At 33.1% G+C, this 25,631-nt stretch overlaps 1 protein-coding gene across 1 annotated transcript in view; it reads right to left on the reverse strand.

Moving 5' to 3' along the window:
- LOC114335772 (choline transporter-like 1) overlaps positions 1-25,631 on the reverse strand; it is a 112,793-nt gene that overhangs the window by 43,032 nt on the left and 44,130 nt on the right. Inside the window, exons 2-5 of the mRNA XM_050642610.1 lie at positions 20,889-21,259; positions 16,891-17,057; positions 14,153-14,382; positions 6,632-6,799 (exon numbers count right to left, since the gene is read on the reverse strand). Of these exons, the coding sequence (XP_050498567.1) occupies positions 6,632-6,799; positions 14,153-14,382; positions 16,891-17,057; positions 20,889-21,259 (936 nt within the window). The remainder of the gene's footprint in view (positions 1-6,631; positions 6,800-14,152; positions 14,383-16,890; positions 17,058-20,888; positions 21,260-25,631) is intronic.

Consider the following 25,631-nt stretch of genomic DNA (forward strand, 5'->3'; position numbering starts at 1 on the left):
TTTAACAAAGTTTATACAGCACTGCGGTTGCCCTAATTGCAAGTGGTAAATTTTTTCCCACACTAGAACCGATTTCTTGTTCTTTCGACCTGAGCCTTTGCACATTAATGTACCCGTAGATATTAGTGATGTAACGAATGTCATTTTTTGAACATTCGCGAATACGAATGCGAATATTTGCTACCGACATTCGCGAATGCGAATATTCAGTTTTTTTAAAATTTTGTTTGTATTTTTGTAATGTTTTCTAAAGTATTAATGAGAAGTTAATTGATATTTAGTTTAACTCAATCTGAATCTTAAGCTTTATTACATAATAACAAATAATAAAATAACGTGAAGGCTGATAATGTGATTATACGAGGTTAAGTTACCTTTTCTTAATAAAAAATAATGTGCGTGTACTTTGTACGCACGTAAGAAGTTATACTTCTATTATATGATTTCAACGAAATCAATTTTAAACTAATTTTAATACTTACTACTTTCTAAAATTTTTTATTAAAACAATACCAAAAATTAAAAAAATAAAAGAATAAAACACACGCAAACACATTGAAAAATGAAACAAAGAAATGATTTCTGAACAATAATTGTTGACAAAAATTTTAACTAAATGCGTATTTTCTGAAAAAAAAATATAATAAATATACTTACAATCATAAAATGTATAAAACAAAATAAAAAAAAATTGCATTGGGGATTGAACCTGCGTTTATCAGGTTGTTACATTTTGAACTCATCGCACGCAGAATTTAGCTACCGAGACATATGAATGATGTGGGAAGATATAGCAACTAAATGTTTTAAACTTTGTTTAAATACAACAAAATATAGACTAAAAAAGCAATATATTTAGATGAAAATTGGTAGAAATTTTGTTGGTAATCAAATTATGTAAATCAAAGCATTACCTACTAGCTACGTACATTTTCCAAATAGGTATGTAATTTTTTATTACAATATGTATTGAAACATTTACAATTAGGTACGTAACTAAACTTCGCGTCATAGAAAACGGGCACCCTAAAAATGGGTAATTTTTGAGGTTGCGTATCTCCTAAACTTGTCCGATTTAAGTGATTTTTTGAATATCTTATAGCCTTATTCCTTGTCAATATCTCTGTCATAATATATTTGCTAAACAGGTAAATTTTCATTGTATACCGGGTGTACGAATCAAACTGTGTTTTTTTCTCAAAGTTCGCAACACCCATTTATAAAATACTGAAATTAAAACCCAACTATAGCCTCAGGTTTTCTCAACATTTTGTTTTTTGATTCATTCGCTTATGTTGGATAATACAAAAGTTAGGTACTTTAACAAATAGCCACGTTCTTTTTCAGTACAGGGTGTTTCTAAACAAGTGCGACAAACTTTAAGGGGTAATTCTGCATTAAAAAATAATGACAGTTTGCTTTATAATCGTATGTCCGCAAATGCTTCGTTTGCGAGATACGGGATGTTGAATTTTGTCTTACAAACTGATGATTTATTTATTGCTTTAAGGGGGTATTAGTACGCTATGGTCAAAATAGGTGGCCAATTTTTAAACTAACGTTTAACAGTTCTTTGAATAGATGGCAGCACGTAGATATATTTTATTATTAAATTTAGTTCTCTGAACGACACCGCATTGATGCCATGTATTGCAACTTAGGCTCGGCACATCTCGATCTTAATCGTACTTTGCATTTACAGACGACAGTTGTTAATCCTTTCTTTACCTGCCTAGGGTAAATTCTCATTAATAGATACTAAACGTTCATTCATTTGGATATAGTTTATTATTTAATATTGTATTATACGGCAATTCGTAATTCTTTACCTGCTCAAAAGGATTTATTTCAAACTAAAGAAATTTGCAATTATTTGAAATACAAGTAAGTGCCTATCTAAATGACCAAAAAAGAATTATGCTAATTCTCAGAATGAAGATCGAGTATAAAATTAGTATTTTTAATAAATGTAAAATACGTAAGTCAATTGAAAAACAGACTCACTACAATAACTTTTTTCATATTGAATGTTTTTTCAACAGGGAAAGTTTTTTCCTCGGAAAATTTCACATTTTCATTTCATTTCTCATTTCAACATGCGAGGCAGAATAATAATTAGCCTAATGAACCACTTACTTAAAACATTTTTAAAAGTAATATACTGCAGAATACCTATATAAAAAATGCGAAGAACAAGTATCACGGACAAAGATTTGATTCCGCAATGCCTTGCCCTTAGGCACCCGAGAGGCTCTATTGACTGTCTAAGTGCTATATATTTGTTTTATCGACTACAAAAAGGCATTTGATAGAGTACAACATGATAAGCTGCACATACTCATAAATTATCTTGGAGGAAACTGGATTAGATGATAGATCTAAACAACATTAGATATGCCGACGACGCAGTAGTTTTTGCAGATAGCCTAGATGATTTGCAAAGAATAATGTCGCGCATATAAGACATAAGTAGTGAACATGGAATTTCAATACGAAAAAAAAAGAAAGTAATGGTAGTCATTAAGAGCGAAATATATTACATACACGGCTTTTGGTTAACCAACAACCAATTGACAGAGTGGACAGCTACACATACCTTGGTACCTACATAAACAGTCAATGAGACCACTCTAGTGAAATAAAACAACGCATAGGAAAAGCGAGATCAGCGTTCATAATGATGAAGTCTCGTTTCAGAAGTCACATTTACCACTTGTTAACAAAATTTCTATTATCAGATCCTATGTATTTTCTAGATTATTATACTGAGTAGAAGCCTGGACTCTTTCCGAAACTTCTTTAAGAAAACTCAAGGCATTCAAGATGTGGTATATACAGTCGCATTTTAAGAATTTCGTGGATGGGTCGTGTGACTAATGTTGAGGTCTTACGTAGAATGGGCAAGGAATGCGAGATTATTAACACACATTATTATCAAAGAGCGCAAAGTAGAATATCTTGGCCATGTTATGAGGAATGAATAGAGATTGCCGCTACTCATTCTTCAGGGCAAGGTATTGGGAAGAGAGGACCAGGGAGAAGAAGAATATATCTGAGAAACTGGTTCAATACCTACATCGACAAACAGACTATTCCGAATAGCAACATGCAAAGTTAGGATAGCCATGCTGATCGCCAACATTCGGAACGAATAAGCACCGTGAGAAGAATATCTCATTTTAAATTCTTCTTCTTCTTTTTCATGTGCCTCGTCCGTTGCGGACATTGGCACGTTAGTCCAAACCATTGGCGTAAGTTTTGAAGTCATGAGTGTCTTCTTCTTCTGGGTCCACGTTTGCTCTCTATTTTACTCTGTATTGTCAGTGGCAGTATACGATATTTATCATGTCTCATAATATGATCGAGGTATTCAGGTTTCCGTTTCTATTGTGAAACAGATTTCTCATTTTTGTTTTCTCCTCAGCGCAATACCTCTACGTTGGTAATGTGAGTCGTCCAGGACATTTTGACGATAAGTCGGTACACCCACATTTCGAATACCTCTAGCCTTTTCGATAATGTTTCCGTTATTTTCCAGGTCTCTGCTCCATACAACAAGACTGGAAATACATAGCATTTTAGCAGCCGTATTTTTAGTGGGACAGATATGTCGCAATGATTGAATATATTTCTCATGTTAAATGTAGCTCTGGCCTTTTCAATTCTACATCGTATTTCGGTTGTTTGATCCCATTTCTAGTTGACGACTGTTCCAAGGTATACATATACTTCTACGTGTTGAATTGGTTTTTTATTTTCAATTGTCTGGCAGGTTTTTGAGTTTTGCTCACCAGTGTCCATTTTTGTTTTATTTATGTTGATGGTTAAAATCTCTTTTTTCACTCGCTCTTTGTAGGTACCCGGGTATGACAGGCCTGTCGATACTGCTAGCAACCACAACTGTATCGTCTGCATATCGGTTTATCTAATTATTACTCCAGTAAATTTCAATATTTTTTTTCACTTACGGAAATATTTGACATAAATTAATCAATGATTATACAATATTGTTTTGTCTACAATTTTTTTATTAGGATAATGCCTCAACAAATACTAATTGCCATTGGCATGTGTAATGTGTGTAAAAATGTCGACGTCATCGTCTTTACAAAGAGACGCTAATTGTATCCGAACAATGCATTATTTTCGGCCCTATAAAAATTAAATTTGCCAGAAATTAAATTTGCAAGTGAATAAAACTGAAATTGTTTTTAGATCCGCCCCACATAACATACTAGAGCTTACTGATGTTATTTATGTATTATGTCAAAACTAGTATAATCCCCCAGTAAACACTTTGAGTCATTTTGAACCTCGTTTAACTTTCAACCATTCGTATAACGTCACGGTTTCAAGCATAAAAAATGTATATTTGTATTGTTAAGACACTGTGACGTTATACAATCATGATTGAAAGTGAAAGTCAAACAAGGTCCAAAATGCGTACTGGGAGGGGGTGGGGCCACTTTTCTAAACAAAACCGCGTGATTCATCGTATTTCCGTGGTTACAAAACTCGTTTTCAATTGTTTGTAGATTTTCTTAAAATCCGGCAAACGCGCATCTGTCTCCATTTAATACATCACTGCTGCCATCTACTAAATGACACGTGAACTCATCTTCTCATCTATTAAGTGACAGCGGAACTAATTTATCACTAGAAAAATGCCAACTTATTGCTGTAATTTCAACAAAATCCCCAGATTGCAGCTTTTAACTAAAATTTTTACTTTTAGGTACAGTTAATTTAAAAATTATGGCAGTATGGACAATGAAATTTTGTTTAAAATAAAGCTTTTTGCATAGTTAATCGTTTCTGGTAGTTATTTTCCACCCAAGTTCAAAAATTATTATGCAAAACGAATTTTTATAGCAAGTTACTAAGTAAGTTATGACATGGACTCCTTTAAGTACAGTTATAAAAAATATACTGCTTTCTTTGGAAATTTTAACTAGATACTATTAAAATACAAAGTCTACAGTTCACGTACATACCCCTAAGTTGAAGATTGGTTTTGAAATAGTGACGGTAACTGTACCTAAAAACTATATAAATTTTAACATTGTGTCATACCACCTTAAAACCGGTTGAGATATGCAAATGAAATTTGGTGGGTTTTAAGACGTAGTTATTGCACATTTTTTGATATACAATTAAGAATTTTATATTCACCAGTGGCGTGCATACCGGTAATATGATCGGTCATATTACCCGTATGTACGCCAATAGTGAATATAAAATTCTAGCACCTACCAAATTTCATTTGCATATCTCAACCGGTTTTAGGGCAATAAAATAAATCGTCAGTTTGTAAAAAAAATTCAACATCCCGTATCTCGAAAACTAAGCATTTGCGGACATAAGTTTATAAAGCAAACGGTCATTATTTTTTATGCAGAATTGCCCCTTAAAGTTTGTCGCACTTATTTACAAACAACCTATACTAATTAAGAACATGACTAGTTGTTAAAGTACATAACTTTTGTATTATCCAACATAAGAGAATGAATCAAAAAACAGAATGTTCAGAAAACCTGAGGCTATAGTCGGGATTTAATATCAGTATTTTATAAAGGCTAGAATATTCCACAGGGTGTTGCGAACTTTGAGAAAAAAACACAGTTTGATTCGTACACCCGGTATACAATGAAAATTTACCTGTTTAGCAAAAATATTATTACAGGGATATTGACAAAGAATAAGGCTATAACATATTCAAAAAATCACTTAAATCGGACAACAGGTTAAGGAGATACGCGACATCAAAAATGACCCATTTTTAGGGTGCACGTTTTCTATGACGCACAGTGTATTTAAAAAGTCACTACAATTATAAACTTGCTTTTTGTATGTGTCCTCACAACAATAAAAACTAATATACACACAATTTGTTTACCCATGACCATTGACGTATTAATAAAGTAACCGACATATTGAACAATTTTTGCCAGGTCATTGTAATTACCCAATCAGAGCACGTTTAACGTTTCAGCTACGCTGAGGACCAAGACTTTTGATGAATTCGCGCACATATAAATTTACTCCTAACGCGCTTAAAGAAGTATAACTTGAAAAAAAGATAAGATTTGAATAGATTTTGATTTTATTAATCTAATATTATCCTCAAATTATTTTTTCTGCTGTTCATATTCGCAAAACATTCGCACAAATCTCGCGAATACGAATGCGAATATGCAAAAATATGCGAATATGCAAAAATATGCAAATATTCCCGAATGCGAATACGAATATTCGTTACATCACTAGTAGATATCTGCTGAATGATCTGAGATGGCAAAGGGAGTGATGATAAGTGATGAAATGGCGTGGAAATGACTAAGAGTATTTTTAAGACCTAAAAGACTTGCACGAAAGCCTCGCGTTTGGTCATTTTCGAATGTTTAAACACCTGAGTGAACGGCACCGATCTGTTACATCCAAGAAGTCGACCGATTTGGTAGTGCATCTGTGATGGTTCAGGTTAAAATCAATTAAGACAAATTATGCAGTCAAAATTTTGAGAAAATATACCTAAGAGGGCTCACAATGCTATTTATATTCTAAGTCTAACAGTTCTATTCCATTAAACAAATTTTTATACAAAGTTTTAAAAACATTCGTTAATACTTACCACTACGAAGAGCCAGAACATGAAAAACAACAATAGTACAGCAAACGTTAATATGGGTTGAATGAACAATTGAGGAAGGTGCATGACACATTTTGAAGTTTCTTGAAATAGATCTGCTAGAAAGTCCACTTTCTTTCTCATAAAAACTATTATTAATAGAATTACAACCTAAAAAATATTTATGGTTCTGAAACTATTTTCTTGTAGTATTTCTATATTAACTGTTATATTTAATAATACAGGTATAAACCACGATTTCAATTAAACATACGTTACATTTGAAGTTTCGATTTCCACCTCTGAAATCATTCTCAAACAATAAATATACAGTGAGGACGTTTGAGTTTGCATAAATTCATTATCTCGAGAATGGACAAAGGGCCTTGCCGGGTAAGATGATGAAAACTGTCCCCAACTCGACTCGAATTCCATATAGGTCACCGTTTAGCATATATAGTGAAACTCACTTTCTGAAATTTTTAGCCCCCTAGGTGGTCATGTTCGACCCACCTAGAGCCTAATTAGGCTTTTTATGTTTTTATTTTTTATCTCAGCCGTATCGAGAACTAACGAAAAACTTTAAATAAAAAAGTTGTAAGCTTTAAAAAGTTCTGTCCAAAATTTTTTTTTTTTTAATTTTTGGAGGGAAATTTATATTTTAGAACGATTTTAAAATTTTAAATGAGTATAAAAAATAACTAAGACATTCGTTTTCACGAAAAAAATATATAACGTGTATTTTTGCATAATGTTTCACCCTGAATTTTTTCAATTTTTTAAAATTGGTGAAACGCACCTTTAAAAATAAAAAAACAGCATTTTTTCGCTTTTTTTTTCGTTTTTTGATAAAATTTTATACATGTTTTTCAAAAAAGGTAACACCGTCACTAGAATAGGTAAAAAACTGAAAAATAATTGGGGTTTGCTTAATAAAAATTTTTTGTTACGCCATCCATTTTCAAGATACAGGGCGTTGAAGAAAACAAAATTTTACACATTTTTTACGATTTTGCCGAAACTACTGGCAACATTGTAATAAAACTTAGCGGGTTTTAAGAGGTAGTTATTGTGCATGTTTTGACATACAATTAATAAATTGATATTCATCATTGGCGCGCATAGGGGTAATGGCCTGAACTTTTCAAAGAAAAAAAGGTAGTACGCCACTGACATATTTCAAATTAACAATTATTTTTGACTTCCTCGTTCAATTTGCGATAAAAAAAACTATCTTCTCATTTTTTATACGACGCGCCGTTTTGCTGCAAAAAATAAAATATCTTAACGCTTCCAAAGTATTCGAATTAGTTTTTATAATGGTTGTACGAGTTTATGTAGATGTAGAAACTACTAGAAGTTCGAATACTTTGTAAGGGTTAATATGTTTTATTTTTTGAATAAAAATGGCGCGTCGTATGAAAAAATAGGAAGATAGATTTTTTGTCACAAATTGAACGAGGAATTCAAAAACGATTGTTAATTTGAAATGTCAGTGGCGTACTATCTTTTTTCTTTAAAAAGTTCAGATCATTACCCCTATGCGCGCCAATGATAAATATAAAATTCTTAATTGTATGTCAAAAAATGCACAACAACTACCTCTTAAAACTCGCCAAATTTTATTACAATGTTGCCAGTAGTTTCGGCAAAATCGTAAAAAATGTGTAAAATTTTGTTTTCTTCAACGCCCTGTATCTTGAAAATGGATGACATTACAAAAAATTTTTATTAGGCAAACCCCAATTATTTTTCAGTTTTTTACCTATTCTAGTGACGGTGTCAGCTTTTTTGAAAAACATGTATACAAGTGTATCAAAAAACGAAAAAAAAAACGAAAAAATGCAGTTTTTTATTTTTAAAGGTGCGTTTCACCAATTTTAAAAATTTTAAAAAATTCGGGGTGAAACATAATGCAAAAATACACGTTATATATTTTTTCGTGAAAACGAATGTCTTAGTTATTTTTTTATACTCATTTAAAATTTTACAATCGTTCTAAAATTTAAATTTCCCGCCAAAAATTAAAAAAACAATTTTCGGACAGAACTTTTTAAAGCTTACAACTTTTTTATTTAAAGTTTTTCGCTAGTTCTCGATGCGGCTGAGATAAAAAATAAAAACATAAAAACCCTAATTAGGCTCTAGGTGGGTCACATGACCACTTAGGGGGCTAAAAATTTCAGAAAGTTAGTTTCACTATATATGCTAAACGGTGACCTATATGGAATTCGAATCGAGTTGGGGGCAGTTTTCATCATCTTACCCGGCTAGGCCCTTTGAAGAGAAATCCTCAGACAGGATCACCTGGACGTCACTCCTAGTGACGTCATCCATCGGGACGTGATGACGTAATCGATGATTTTTTTAAATGAAAGTAGGGGTTGTGTGATAGCTCATTTGAAACGTAATTCAATTATCTATTGAGCAATATAAACATGAACGTAATTATTTATACAGGGTGCCCAAAAAAAAATGTTTTTGAATTAAATTAATTGAGACAAAAAGAAGAATGTCTGTGATATATATAATACAAAATACATTTTACTGCTGTCAGAAAACAGAAAAAAATGTTAATTTGAAAAATAAACATTGCTTTTCGCTTAAATTAAATGTTCAAACTGCTAAGAGGCAGGTGGGTGGCAACTTTAATATTGAATTTAAGCGAAAAACAATATTTATTTACCAAGTAAACATTTTTCCTGTTTTCGGACAACAGTAAAATTTTGCATTAAATAAATCACATACAATCTTCTTTTTGTCTCAATTAATTTAATTCAAAAACATTTGTTTGGCCACCCTGTATACATAATTAGGTTACTATTTATATTTCTGAATAGAGAATTGAATTATGGTGCATTATTTTTGTCTTTCTGTAGTTCATTTTTAATCCTACCGCTCAGAAAACTTAATTTAATTGTTGTAACTAGTCACTTCGTTCTTGGATATTATCTGCTACTAAAATTATGTCATATGCAAATCTCAAGTGGTTCGTCGATGTTTGTACCCTTCTTGTTCCATTATAATTTCTTTAAAATGTCTTCTAGTGCAAGAGTGAATAGTTTGGTGAAAATAATGTCTCGTTGTCTCACTCCTCATTGTAGTTTTATGGGATTTGTTTTTGTGCTTTCGTCCACATGGTGGAATTTTCACATATTTTTTTAATTACATTAATGTATCTTGAATCTAAGTACACGTGCGATTTCTAGAGCTTTAAGGTACTAGTACACTTTAGAAGACCAAAAATAATCATTTTTTTCAAGAATTTTTTTCGCAGAACCCTTATTAGAAATGAACAAAAACTTTTTACATATTAATATATAACTTTAGAGAGTACAAAAAATATATATTTTTTCATTTATGCGCGTACACTAACATTGCAGAGGGCTCAAAAGTCGAGGCCTCGAAAAATGATGGCGGACAGTTAATCTCAGGATTGGGATATCTGAAACAAAAAAATCGTACTACATTTGAAAAAGGAAGGTTTCTTACGTGACAATTTACCACAATTTCACCAAAAAATAAAAAATAAATATTTTTTAACCATGGAAATTTCCATAAAATCTTTTCTTTGCGAAATTTTTCACTAACGGTAGTAAATTGTCACGTAAGAAACCTTCCTTTTTCAAACGCCGTACGATTTTTTTGTTTCAGAGATCCCAATCCTGAGATTAACTGTCCGCCATCGGAACTACTTCTTTTCGAGGCCTCGACTTTGGCGCCCTCTACAATATTAGTGTACGTGCATAAATGAAAAAAGACATATTTTTTGTATTCTCCAAGAGTTAGATATTAATATGTAAAAAGTTTTATGCTCATTTCTAATAAAGGTTCTGAGAAAAAAAATCTTGAAAAAATGCTTATTTTTGGTCTTCTAAAGTGTACTAGTACCTTAAGTACAGCCCTTAATTCGGTAGAGATGAATGCTTTTTGAAAATTCCCAAACGCCATATGAGTTGAAACGTTATACTCGGTGCACAAAACAACAAACGTGATTTATTAAAAAAGACTATACACTAAAAGCCGGCATAGGTGAAATTTGCTAATCATTTTAGGCACAATAAAAGTCTATAACTTAAATAGTAGAACCTAAAAGAAAACGTATGAACACTGTGCCGTCACTTTTTAGTGGCACATGCGTCGACAGTAGCGCATCTAACTTTCCACTTATGGACGGGATAAATAAATTAAATGGTACCCTCCCTCACTTCCAGAATTCAATTTTTTGATTTTTTCAAGTTCTATGTGATTAACAAATAAGACTCAGCGTAATTTTAACCCACCACTCCCTTCTCCCTACCCAGCATCAAAAACTTAATTTTTCGTTTTTAATTTTTTTAGGGGCGATGCAGTCAATTTTAAAGTTTCAAAAAATTCACACGCATAGTTGAGGCCTTTACAAAATATGTCTATTTTTTATGGACCCGTAGGTTGAGTGTATATTATAACCTCAAAAAAATTATTTATTCTTTTTTTTTTTCGTAAAAAAGCCTATAACTTTTTTTGGGGATGACTGCAGGTCTATTTTTTTTAATCTTATACAGGGTGTCCCCGAAAATAGTGCGTTCCTTAAAGGTGTAGGTAGAAGGCACCATGTAGATCAAAAAGTCTTATAACTTTTTTTTCTAAATTCTCCCGTTTGGCCAAAAAACGAAAATACATTTTGGCATGCAAATTGAAATATGGCAACTCTGCAATACAAAACGTTAAAGGTACATGGTCACAATTAGAGAAAATAGTGGGTTCCTGTTTATTACTGTTATATCTGTAAAGTAATAAAATGTAAATACAATGAAACCCTTGTCCATATCGGAATACCCCTAAGTGTTTACATTACAACCTGTCGGGGCGCCTCAACATCAAACAAAAGAAGAATTTGTTTCGTTTGATATTATACCGACATCTGGATATTTCGGTTAATTTATTAGTTTTATTCTGTACCAAAAGAACGAGTCTTTATCGAGGAACAAGTGATTATCAAAACAACGAGGAATCGGTAGGTAATTCAAATAGTATATCCGTTACTTTGTAAAGGGTAGGTACTGTTTTCATCGTTACGAGATAGATTGGAACATTTTTTGTGTTTATTGTAAACGCGATTGTGTTTAGTGTCACCGTGAAAATGTTTTCCATCCGAGAATATCATGATCTGTTGATTGTTTATGGAGAAGCGCAATGCAACAGTAATTTAGCTGTCCAAATTTATGTACATCGGTATCCTGAAAGGCGAGCTCCTAATCCTCGAACTTTTGTGAATGTTTCTCAAAGATTATTAGAAACGGGTGCTGTTGTACCGAAAAAAAAATAGCGGAAGAACAAGGAGTATCCATCGATTGAATGTAGAAGACGACATTTTAGACGCTGTGGAGAATAATCCAAATGTAAGCACACGAGATGTGGCTAATATGGTTGGCATATCGAAAAACGTTGTTCATAGAATATTTCGGGAACAACTTCTACATCCATATCACTATCAGAGAGTACAAGATTTACACCTAGGTGATCTTCCTCGACGATTAACATTTTGCAGGTGGTTTCAAGATAAACTCGTCAGAAAACCTGAATTTCCATGCGAGGATGAGGCATTTTTCACGAGAAATGGTGTGTATAATTTTCATAATTGCCACATATGGAGTGACGAAAACCATAATTTAATACGTAGGACAAATGTTCAACGAAAATTTAGCATAAATTTATGGGCAGGAATAATCAACAATCGTTTGATAGGACCATATGAATTACCCAGAACTCTAAATGGAGAGGCCTATCATAATTTCTTGCAAAATGTTTTGCCGGTTCTGCTTGAAGACCTGCCATTACAAACACGCCGTGAAATGAGGTTTCTTCATGACGGAGCCCCAGCATATTTACCAGAGTTGTGAAAAATCTTTTGGATACCACGTATCCTCGTCGTTGGATTGGATGGAATGGACCCATTCTTTGGCCTCCCCGAAGTCCCGAATTCAATGTAATGGATTTTTATTTTTGGGGACATCTGAAATCGTTAGTTTATGATAACCGAGATGAAATCCAATCAGAAGCTGAATTACGGGAACCAATTTTTGATGCTGCAGAAACCATTCAACATAATTTAGATAGCTATGGCATTACCAACAACTGGATTCGTCGTATCGATGCATGTGTTCGCTCACTTTGAACATCTATTATAAAAAATATTGTCAAGTAAGTATAAAGATCTAATTTAATATTAGTTCACAAGTAAACAAATCACTGATAGTCACTGTAGAGTAAATAAATCTCTGATAGACAACACTGTAAAAAACTAATTTGGAATTATTAAAGGTTGTCTGTTGTATTTAATTTCCACTGTAAACTATGTAATTCAGTTAAAGCCCTTAAACACCTGTAGAGCTTAATAAATACATAATACAATGTAGTTTAGTTAAAAGATAATGCGTTTCTTATTGTAAATAATTAACATTTTATCAATTCGTTTAAAATTATTCCATATTCCACTACATTTCAGAAAAACATTACAAATAATTTTTCTTATTTGCATTAATAATTGCATTTTGGGAATTAAGCCATAGTTACTTAAGGAAGTAGGCGCAAAATTTTGGTCCAATGCTATTTAAATGCATCCACTTTTTAGAATCTTAAGAAAACTAATAATTATTTTTGAAAACTTTAGGCGCAGAATGAAAGATTTCAACCCCTTCACCACCTTCAAAATCCCAAAGAAACTGATTTTTAGGGAGTTTTTGGTGGTTTGAACGTGTTTCTCCCATTCTTAAATGTTCTAAGAGACTCAGCTACTTCAATTTTCATATAACCTATAAAAAAACATTGATTTGATCTATTTTGACGTCTATAAAATAGGGAAAATCCTCAAAAACCCTCTAAAAAACAGTTTTTCGGATTTTAAGGTGGCGAACCTTACTGAAAAATTTGATAAATATTAGAAATATGTTTGATTAAATACACAAAATTAAAAAAAAATTAGACCTGCAGCTATCCCCAAAAAATAGTTTTAGCCTTTTTTCCGAAAACAAAAATTTTTAATTTTTTTTGAGGTTATGTACACTCAACCTACGGGTCTATAAAAAATAGACATTTTTTATAAAAGCCTCAATTATACGTGTGAATTTTTTTAAATTTTTTTAAAATTCATTGCATCCCACCTAAAAAAAAAATAACAACGAAAAATGAAGTTTTTGATGGTGGGGGAAGGGGGTGGTGGGTTAAAATTAAGCTGAGTCTTATTTGTTAATCACATTGAACTTTAAAAAATGAAAAAAATTGAATTCGGGTAGTGAGGAAGGGGACCTTTTAATTTATTTAACCCGTCCATAAGTGGAAAGTTTGATGCGCCACTGTCGACGCATGTGCCACTAAAAAGTGACCGCTCAGTGTTCATACGTTTTCTTTTAGGTTCTACTATTTAAGTTATAGACTCTTATCGTGCCTAAAATGATTAGCAAATTTCACCTATATCGGCTCTTACTCTACATACTATCCTCGTATTGATTCGTGAAAAACGTGTAAAAATTATGAATTACTTACCGTGATGATAGTAGCAATAATCGAATACCAGAGGAAGGCCGTCTCGTTCCTAACGGATTCAGATAATAGCATATACTTCTGCGTTTGATTAAGATGATACTTAATATCAACATACGTGTACCATAAGAAAGCTGTACCTGCTATACTAGCAATCGTAAAGCCTATCATGATGATGTATGACACTAAATGGGCCAAACAGTGCAAAATACTGATGGTAAGTAGCGATAGAACTACAAAATAGCAAAGCTGTAGCTTTTTCTATAAATAGCTGCAAATGTTTTTGAGTGTATTTATTAAAAATTTTATTACTATCAATATAGAAGAGGTGACAGAAACAAAATAAGGCTTTATTTGCAGAGCAAGATTATTATTTTTTTCTGAAAGGTCAAAAGTTTAAACAATTGAAATAAGAGTATGTTGAATAATATTAGTGATAAATATTTGACTACTTTGATGTATTTTTATAAGAAATTCACAGCACATACTATTATAATAGCATGGTAGTGGTAAGCATTTTAGGCCTGGATCCCGCGTACTAAAAGAAGTTGATTAATAGCAAGCTGAAAATTTGGTAATAGCTTAACGGTATCTAGTCGGACAAACTTTGATGTATGGGAACACTGGAACAGGGAAAGTTTTAATTATGGAAGGAGATTTTAATTGTGGAACGTGTAATTCTGACAAGTTTATGATTGTGAAAACTAGCAGCTTGTTTTTAAGTTTATTCAATAGCAAAATTTAAATGCATGAAAAAGGGCAACATGGTTCCCTGCTCGATAAGAACTTATCGAGCAGGGAACCATGTTGCCCTTTGAGCACTCCTAACACATTTAATCTTTTAACATCGACTTGGAGTCGCTATAAATATCATATAAGTATCATATGTAAACCATATTTCTCGATGTTACCAATTTCATAAGGTTGCTAGTTTCATGTACTAAGCAGAACGCACTAAAGATGATCTGATCTAGATCTAAAACGTTTTGCGAATCCTTTTGGATGGCTTTTAATGGTTTTTTATAAACTTTTTTTATACCATTGTACAAACGAAGTTTTTACTTCTGTATGGTTTTTTTAATATATTTTATGGTATTGGATGAGTTTTATTTGTTATTTTAGGGCTATATTCATTTTCCATTATCTCTCTCTCCTATGGCGCTACAGTCCAAGTCGGCCCCTGGCCTCCCCCAGCATCCATCTCCAAGTATCTCTGTCCCTGACTTCTCTCCTCCAGTTATCATTTCTTTAGCATCGGTTCTTACATCGTCTATCCACTTCTTCCTTGGTCTTCGCCAATGTTTCGCTAAGCGCTCTACTAGGTGTTTCGTCGTTATCCATTCTTATAAGGTGACCTTGCATAATTTTCTATAGAGGGTTCTTTGTAATACATATTGGTATAATTCCTGGTTGAACCTTATTCTCCATATACCATTGTCGCAAATGGGTCCCAATATCCTCCTTAATATCTATCTTTCAAAAGTATTAATAAGGATTATTGTATTTTCTGCCATGATCCATGTATAGGGCTTTTCATTCACAGTCATTTGTTTCGAGCTACTGTCATATGTTGTATAATCTGTATATAATATTCGTGTACACAGATTATACAACATATGACAGAAGCTCGAAACAAATGACAATCGATGAAAAGCCCTATGTATGATTTTCCTAAACTTTACTTCCCTATGTATGATTTTGGATCCAAACACATGCGACAGATAGAAATATGCTTTGTTAGCAAGCATTATCCGTTTCCGTATTTCCTTCTCCTTGGTGCCATCCTGAGTTATCTATACACACAGGTATGTGAGCTGTTTTGCTACTTCAATGTCTATCGTCAAATTCTGTACGTTTCGTTGGTTCCTTGCTTGTACTAGGGCTTTATTTTACCTACGTTGACGGCTTGCCTATTTCTATCGCATTTTCTTCAAGCTCCACATACAGTTCTGTGATGTCTCTTGCGGTTCTTCCCATTAAGTTTATATCATTTGCGTACATTACAATCTGCTTAGACTTATTAAAGAATATATTTTTAGGGTTTACGGACATTTTTCTTATAACATATTCCATACATATATTAAACAGAGTCGGTGCCAGCCTACCTCCCTGTTTTAGCTCTTTAGTTGTCTGGAACGGATCTGTCAATTGATTTTGAACTCGTACTTGCGCTTCTGTGTGAGTCACGGTGGCTTGAACTAACTTTACCAGTTTCCTTGATATGCCAAATTCTTGCATAATTACATGTATTTACACAATTACATGTATACATTATCTCTATGTATGTTATCATAGGCTTCACGAAAATCTGCTAAGATTTGGTAGATATTGTATCTCTGTCATGCTCCCAGGCTTTAGCTAATATTTGTTTGACGTTAAATAGCTGGTCAATAGTAGACCGTCCTGGTCTGAATCCGGCCTGATTCTCCTATGATTTTCCATTTTTAATAGTACATTATTCAGAACGTACCTTTTGAATTTGCCACCAAATGTTTTAGTACACGGCTCGGTCACGTGAGGTGCTAGAAACTATCCCCTACTTCCTACTTACTATGCTAGAGAGGTATGTGCTGTGTTCATATTGATAGATTTCCTCTGGGTGACTGCAAATTTTGACATTGTCACATTATCTATAGAATCATAGATTAATAGATTTTAACTACATATTCGTTTTTAAATTATTATTAATACACTCAAAAACATTTTAGTAGGTATACTTATTATGTGGCGTAAATATTTACCCAAAGCTAAGAAAGTTAACCCTAATATTTCCTTCCATGTACTGTAAAGATCTCCCAAAACTTGTTCAACCACATTCCAGCTGTTTAAAAGTCCATAAAAGTTGCTCACAATGGCCTCTCCTACTTCTGTTACCTGTTTTGGTACGCAGCGATTTAAAACTGACACGCTAAAAAATAAAAAAATATATCACTGGGTACATACAATGAAGTAAGAATTGAATTCAAATATTTTTGATTTTCTTGTTTTCAAGAATGTATTTTTTGTAGTAGCTCGCAGCTTCGCAAAAAAATGCGAAAACAAGTATAATGGACACAGTTTGGATTCCGCAATGCCTTAGGCACCCAAGAGGCTCTATTCGCTGTCCAAGTGCTTATGCAGAGGTACAGAAATGTCAAATGTGACGTATATATTTGTTTTATAGACTACAAAGAGGCATTTGATAGAGTATAACATGATAAGCTCATCACCGTCTTGAAAGGAGTGGGCTTAGATGCTAGAGACTTGAGAATCATATAATTTATATTACAACCAAACTGTCAACATTAAAATGGATGACCAGTTGACAGAGGCAGTCTCCATAGATAGAGGAGTGAGACAAGGATGCATTCAGTATCCGGTACTCTCAGGTATGTACTCTGAACAAGGAGTGTTAGTCAACGAAGTGCGTCTAAACAACATTAGATATACCGACGATGCAGCAGTTTTTGCATATAGCTTAGATTCTTAGATGGTTTGCAAATAATGGTAGTCAGTAAGCCAGAAATATTAAATACGCGGCTTTTGGTTAGCTAACAACCAATTGACAGGGTGGACAGCTACACATACCTTAGTACCAACATAAACAGCCAATATGACCAGTCTGAGTCTATTGAAATAACACAACGCATAGGAAGAGCAAGATCAGCGTTCGTAACGATGAAGTCTCTTTTTAGAAATCAGGATTTACCACTTGGCACCAAAATCTCTATCATCAGATGCTATGTATTCTCTACGTTATTATACGGAGTAGAGGCCTGGACACTTTCTGAAGCTTCTTTAAGAAACCTCGAGGCCTTCGAGATGTGGTGTTACAGACGTATTTTAAGAATTTCATGAGTGGACCGTGTGACTGATGTTGAGGTCCTACATAGAATGAGCGCATAGAATGAGAGATTATTAACACAATTAAAAAGCGCAAATTAGAATGGCCTTGTTACGAGGAATGAACAGAGATATGGCGTGTAGTGATGTTGATTATAGTTACTTTCAAGTATTCGTTACAAATCGTTACTTTTGTATAAAGTAATCATTTACAGTATTCGTTACTTTGATTACTATGATTACTTTTCTATTTGAGTACCGGTAATAATCTCGAAAATCGTATTTTTCAATAGGTAGGTATTTTGTATAGGTATTCCGATATAACAAGTAATCATTTACAGTATTCGTTACTTTGATTACTATGATTAATTTTGTTACTTTTGTATTTGAGTACCGGTAATCATATCGAAAATCGTATTTCTCAGTAGGTAGGTATTTTGTATAGGTATTGCGATATAACATTATCACAGATATAACAACTGTAGAAACATTAACATTATCCGCGGGTAGCGGATAGGAACTCCTTTGGACAGTCCTACCAGGGAAAGTGAATCAATCCCTGCCCTCCGCAGATTCCAGGAGTTTCCTGACCCGGGAAAATAGTACCTGCTTAGGGTCCCTTGTCCAGGGTCACGGATGAAGACCACAACGGTATCCACGGCGGAGAAGAACACCTTCGGTACGGTGTGTATGGTGGAAGTGGCGCCCCCCGATTTTAGGGTTTGTATAAAATTAAAGGGCAGGCGATACTCTTAAGCTGCAGTGAAAGCAAACCGTCTAGGAGAAGGAAAACTTCAAAATCAAACCCTGGCCCTCCAAGTTGGGGGTTGAGGCATCGGGCTAACCCCTCGATACTCGTCAAAAATCTTAAAGGTTGAAAAATCCAAAATATACCTCGAAGCAGCACTCAACAAATGGAAGAAAAAATGTACGAATATGGGCATACCACTAACGGACTCAACTTTGTACACGCTGTGCTTTGCGGATGACCAGGTGATCATCGCACAGGATTCTGAAGATCTTAGTTACATGATGCGAAAACTATTAGAAGAGTTTACAGAGTGGGGTCTAGAAGTGAATATGGAAAAAACTGAATACATGAATATCGGAGGAGACCAACATAGCCTCCAAGTAGAGGAAAACCAAGAAATAAAATTATGTGAAGACTACAAATACCTGGGAGTAAAGATCACTCAAGACGGAAAATTAGATGCAGCTATTAAGGAACGAAATATACAGGGAAGGAAAGGCATATCCTTACTGAACAGCGTACTGTGGGATAAAAATATTTCTAAGGAAAATAAAAAAAGAATATATAACACTATAATAAAAAGCATCACAACATATGGATGCGAAGTTTGGCCCCTAAAAGACAGAACAGAGAAAATGCTTAGAGCAACGGAAATGGACTTCTGGCGCCGTTCCGCGGGAATATCTAGATGCGACAGAATAACAAACGAGAGAGTCCGAGAAATCATGGGAGTTACACATACTATTGTTGACGACATCAGGACGAAACGACTCAGCTGGTACGGACACGTAAGGAGAATGCCGGAGAATAGAATACCAAGACAAATCCTCGAATAGCAACCAAGAGGAAGGCGCAGACCAGGAAGGCCTAGAAGAAGTTGGAAAGAAGGAGTTGATAGAGAAATCAGGGACAGAGAACTCGAGGACGATCTATGGAATGACAGAACGAGATCGAAATTGGAAATCGGAAGACGTCGAAGAACGTTGTAAACCGATATTATATATATAAAAACATTATCATTTCCACATTTTTTAGGTAAGTCTAGAAACTAGAAAGTAATCAAGTGGACTGGTTGTAGATACAATAGTCGTTACTCGCTCTGATACGATTGGTACGAAGTAACGAAGTAATCAGAATAATCAAAGTAACGATTTTCCTCCTCTCTGTATAGTAATCGTTACTTTCGGTATACTTACGAGTACTTTGTAACGAATAGTTACTTTTTCAACATCACTAATGGCTTGTTGCAACTCATCTTCAGGGCAAGGTATTTGGAGAGAAAGGACCAAGAAGAAGAATATCTTGGCTTCAAAACCTGAGAAAGTGGTTCAATACATCTACAACCGGAATATTCCGAATAGCAGCAAGCAATAGGATAGTCATGCTGAAGGCACCGTAAGAAGATTTTAAAAAATGTCTTTTTTTGTAGCAGCTCTACTTTTTAAGACGGCTTTCGGAACAAGCTAATATTGAGCTTTTAGAGAATAGAAAAAAGTAGTTTGTTAACTTTGAAAGATTTCACTCTACTACTTTTCAATGAAAAAAGAAATATGAATCATGGTCATTATTTATATTACGTACACATAAAATACATACAGAGTGCATAAAAAGTATTTAGGTAAAAATTAGAGCATATAGGGCCATATCGTCGTCCTAATCTGCAAACTGCGTAACTCCACAATTCTCTGAAAATGAGTTATTATTGACATCTGTTTCAAAAAGTAGCTACTTATCGTTTGAAAAAGGTAGCACATGCATATTTTTGCCAAATGAGTAAATACCGACCTCTTCGTATACACTGTATCTCGTTTGTCGCCAAATTTAGTATGAAGAATATGTAACTCCCTAGTTTGTCATCCCACACAACAGGAAAAAGTTGGTGGTAAGTAATATTAAATACTTAAAACAATATACAAATGTTAGTGATATCTGTATCTATAAAATATTTCCGTCTTACCATCCTATCTTTTAAAATGGGAGATACGTAGTATTCGCATTAGTCTTTAGAGAGTTAGTTTTTTGTGTCTCCTGTAAAATTTGGATAAATGGAGTTACGCAGTTTACAGATTAGGTCGGCGATATTCATCTTTTTTAAATCTAGTTTTGGTATATAAATATAACCATATTTATCTTTTCTAAATCTAGTTTTGTCAATAATTTACTTACCCTTCATAAATGGGCAAACTTGGACAAGGGCCGAACTGGCCCGATAACGAATTCGCTTTTGGATTATTTAGCTCGTTGTAATTAAAGTCATATCTGCAATAATCAATCCCTACTCTGTGGTGACTGCTTAGATCTTGCAGGGTATTCAGCCTCATCTTCGGACATTCCCTGACACATATCTTGAGAGACTGCTTCAGTTCTCTTACATCAAAAAACAGCAAATATTTCTTTTCGCTGGTATCTATTCCACTCAGGGGCATGTTTCCAAACGCTTTGTTATTACTTGTGCCACAAGTGTTGCCGAACGAGTCATATCCGTTGATAATGCGTAAGGGGTTCCCGTAAACGAATGAAAAAGCGGCTATGATGATCTAAAAATTAAACAAAAAGTATTTTTATTAGTTTACATTGGTGAAAAGTGTTGATTTCTTTATACAGAATATGGAAAGTCTTTATGTATGGAAAGCCTGAATTATCTGGGAAACCGCTGGATCGATTTTTATAGATTTTGGTGGGTAAGGGTCCTCTAATCTTCCGTTTTTCTGGAAATCTTATGAACTTTCTTATTTCAAATAGAACATCCTGTATATTTTTTGCGTTTTGAAGTCCCTAAGAAATACTGATTATTTTTCATGTTATATTCCCAATACCTAAATGCCATAATTTCGCAGTTATTGCTACATTTATTAAAAAAAATTAAACAAATTATAAAAATCAATTTTTTCAGCACGGGTAGACAATATTTTAGGTTCTTTGAATCATTGGGATCAAAAAAGGTTTTTTGTAATTTTCTCTAAAGTTAATCGTTTCCGAGTTATAAACTATTTAAAACTGAAAAAAAAACGAAAAATTACGATTTTTAAGGTTTAAAAACACAAATAAAAAATATTATTTTTGAAACGACGAAGTACCTAAATTAAAGTTCAAACCTTATTTTATCAGTTACCGATAAGTAATTTGGGCTTGTTTCATTTTAAAACATTGTTTTTTAGTTGTTAATGCAGCTCGATCGCCCGCCCTCTCATAAATATGCGCTTCATTAACAACTAAAAAACAATGTTTTAGAATAAAACACGCCAAAAATTCTTATGGAGATGGAGAGCTGATAGAAGAAAGTTTGACCTTCTTCACTTGTGTTTTTGAATCTTGAAAATCATTATTTTTAGTTTCTTTTTTCAGTTTTAAATTGTTTATATAACTCAAAATCTATCAACTTAAGATAAAAATTACGAAAGATGTTTACATGTTCAGAATGATCCACAAAATCTGAAATAATATCTGCTCGGGTCGATTTTTTTAACTTATAAAAAAACGTTAATTTTTTAATTATTAAATAACTCAAAATCGATTAACTTTACACAAAAATTACAACAAACCTTTTTTGTTCCCGATGACCCAAAGAATCTAAATACGCCAGTCAATGGGAGCAAGAATATAATATTACCTCCTAATTCTATCCTATTGCATGGATTTTAATGAAATTTTTTGAATAAACTCTACTTATCTCCTTATTCAAAGTCTACCCTATGCCGATGTGCGCTTTTATCTTGGGGGTGGTTTCCACCCCTACTGGGGGTGTACAATTTTTCGGTTAAAATAACCACGGCAGTGGCTATGGAACCTAATTCTAAGCAAAAACTGTTCTATATTTTATTTTTTGAAAACTCAATACTTTTTGAGTTATTCGTTGTTAAAAATTGACCATTTTCATTAAAAAATAACACCTTTTCGGACGGTTTTTTGCGAATACCTTAAAAAGTATGTATCTCACTAAAAAAACTATATAAAACATTTTGGTAGCTTATAAAAACACAAAGAGATTCGTTCCTTCATAAATCTTATAGACCGGGCAGTATCGTCGCCCCCGCTAGCGAAATTATTCCGATTCGATATTTTTGTACAAACTTACTCAAAAAGAGGTCCTTATAACATATCCACAGGTTGCCGTGGTCGAAAAAAACAATTTTTTTAAACAAATTCACAAAAATAATTTTTTCATTTCGAACAATTTTTTTAGATAATTTGGGTCATTCTGAGCGAAAAAGGTCTCCTGTCATTTTTCTCTAAAACTGATTGTTGTCGAGTTATATGCGATTAAAAATTTGAAAAATGCGAAAATGGTTATTTTAAAGGCTTAATAACTCGATTAAAAATTATTATTTTGAAATTCAAAATGTGACTAAATCAAGTCTCAAACCCCTTCTTTAAGGTCCTGAAGAGATTTTTGTCATTACTTTATTACAAAGCTGCTATTTTTAATTATTAACAAATTGGCGCTATAGTCCAACTGTATCGTAGCCCCCGTTAGCGAAACTATTTCGATTAGATTTTTTTGCACAAACTTACTCAAAAAGAGGTCCTTATAAAACATCCACAGGGTGCCGTGGTCCAAAAATTGTTTAAACAATTTTTTTAAACAAATTCACAAAAATAATTTTTTCATTGCGAAAGGTTTTTTTAGATAATTTGGGTTATTCTGAGCAAAAAAAGATCTCTTGTGATTTTTCTCTAAAATTGATTGTTGTCGAGTATATGGCCATTTTCGCATTTTTCAAATTTTAAATCGCGTATAACTCGACAACAATAAATTTTAGAGAAAAATCACAAGATACCTTTTTTGCTCAGAATGTCCCAAACTATCTAAAAAAAATTTTCGAAATGAAAAAATTATTTTTGTGAACTTATTTAAAAAAAATTGTTTAAACAATTTTTCGACCACGGCACCCTGTGGATATGTTATAAGGACCTCTTTTTGAGTAAATTTGTGCAAAAAAATCGAATCGGAATAATTTCGCTATCGGGGGCGACGATACTGTCCGGTCTACTAGTTATAATACAAAAAGAGATATGGTAGGTGAGAAGAGTTTGTTTTTATGGTGCATGCTCAAATCGGTGTATTCAACTTGAAATAACAGAGAAACGGTCGATGATTTTAGGTGTAGAATGCTACCAATACCTTTAGTAGTGCATGAAAAGACCTTTAAAATGAACAATATTAAATGTCGATTACATTTAAACTAAGCGAGATATGCTGCAAAAAATTGATGACTAATGTATTTTAAGAAAAAATGAGAAGTATATTTAACCCCTCATCCACCAGAATTTAAATCCATCGCTTTCCTTCTACTATTCCTTTTATTATAGTGTTATTTATGTGTTCAAAAAGTTGGACGGGTTTAAAATGAATGGTTTTGGAAAAAAAATAAGATCAAATTATAGAGAACATTTTTAAATTTTCTTAAAAATCTTCGTTTTTCTTCCTGTAACTTGAAAACAGTAAGAGATACAGTAATGAAAAACAAAAACAAAATTTTTATCTAAAAAAAACCTACATTTTTGTTCGGAATCTTTTTTTCGTATCTCTTATCATTTTCTTGTTACATGAAGAAAAAGGAAGATTTAAAAAAAAATTAAAAATGTGTATAATTTGATCTTATTTTTTTTCAAAAACCATTCATTTTAAGCCCGTCCAACATTTTGAACATAGAAATAACACTAAAAGTATTGTGGAAGGAAAACGATGTATTTAAATTCTAATGGATGAGGGGTTAAAAATATACTTCCCATTTTTTCTTAAAATACATTAGTCATCAATATTTTGCAGCATATCTCGCTTAGGTTGAATGTAATCGACATTTAATGTTGCTCATTTTAAAGGTCTTTTCAAGTACTCTAAAAGGTGTTGGTAGCATTATATATATATATATATATACATATATATATATATATATATATATATATATATATATATATATATATATATATATATAAAAGGAGCACTCGTAAGTGTAGGGTTTTATCGGTCAAGTGGGTGAAAAAAAAGACAAAGAATTCGGCTACTTCATCTATTTATTGAAGACGTTTCGTCTACTGCTCAGTAGACATCATCAGTTCATCTACAAAAAGAGTGTTATAAGAAACAACATCCAAAGGAGAGGTAAAAAAAGCACTAGCGTTACCTTAAAAAGACATGTAGCAATAGATAAGTTGTACATAGTAAAAAATCTTATTATATATATATATATATATATATATATATATATATATATATATATATATATATAGTGGCTAAACACCCCTTTAGGGGTTACGCCGCTTACGCTCTCTAGATCTATGGTTTGAGGTAGATCAGTCCTCATGTTCGTTATTTAATTTTCTCGGTTATTTTTCTCCACTCTTTTCTGTCTCTGGTTTTTTCTTTCCAATGTCGTATGCCCGCCTTGTTGAGATCACTTACTACTTCTTGTAACCATGTAGATTTTGGTCTTCCGCGTCTTCTCTTGCCAGCTGGTGTCCATTCCAATATTGAGAATATCGTCGTGGCTGATCCGGATCTCCATATGTGTCCTAGCCATTTTGCTCTTTGCTGTTTTATTTTACACACTATATCTTCCTTAATTTCATCCAGTAGCTCAAGGTTCGTTCTTTGTCTAAATTCATTGTCACTTATTTTTATTGGTCCTAGTATTGCTCTTAGTATTTTTCTTTCTTGTATTCTAAGGTTTTCCTCTTGTTTCTTTGTCATGCTAAGAGTTTCTGCTGCATACATCATCGTCGGTCGAATTATTGTTTTGTATACTTTCATTTTTGATTTCTTACTCAATAACTTATTTTTAAGTAATTTTTTATTTGCATGCAAGCTCTTATTTGCTGTAATAATCCTTTCTTTGATTTCGGTTTCCCTTTCTCCATTGTTTGTTATTAATATTCCTAAGTATTTAAATTTTTCGACTTCTTCAGAAG

This window comes from Diabrotica virgifera, chromosome 2 (genome assembly GCF_917563875.1).
Source record: "Diabrotica virgifera virgifera chromosome 2, PGI_DIABVI_V3a".
Taxonomy (NCBI): domain Eukaryota; kingdom Metazoa; phylum Arthropoda; class Insecta; order Coleoptera; family Chrysomelidae; genus Diabrotica; species Diabrotica virgifera.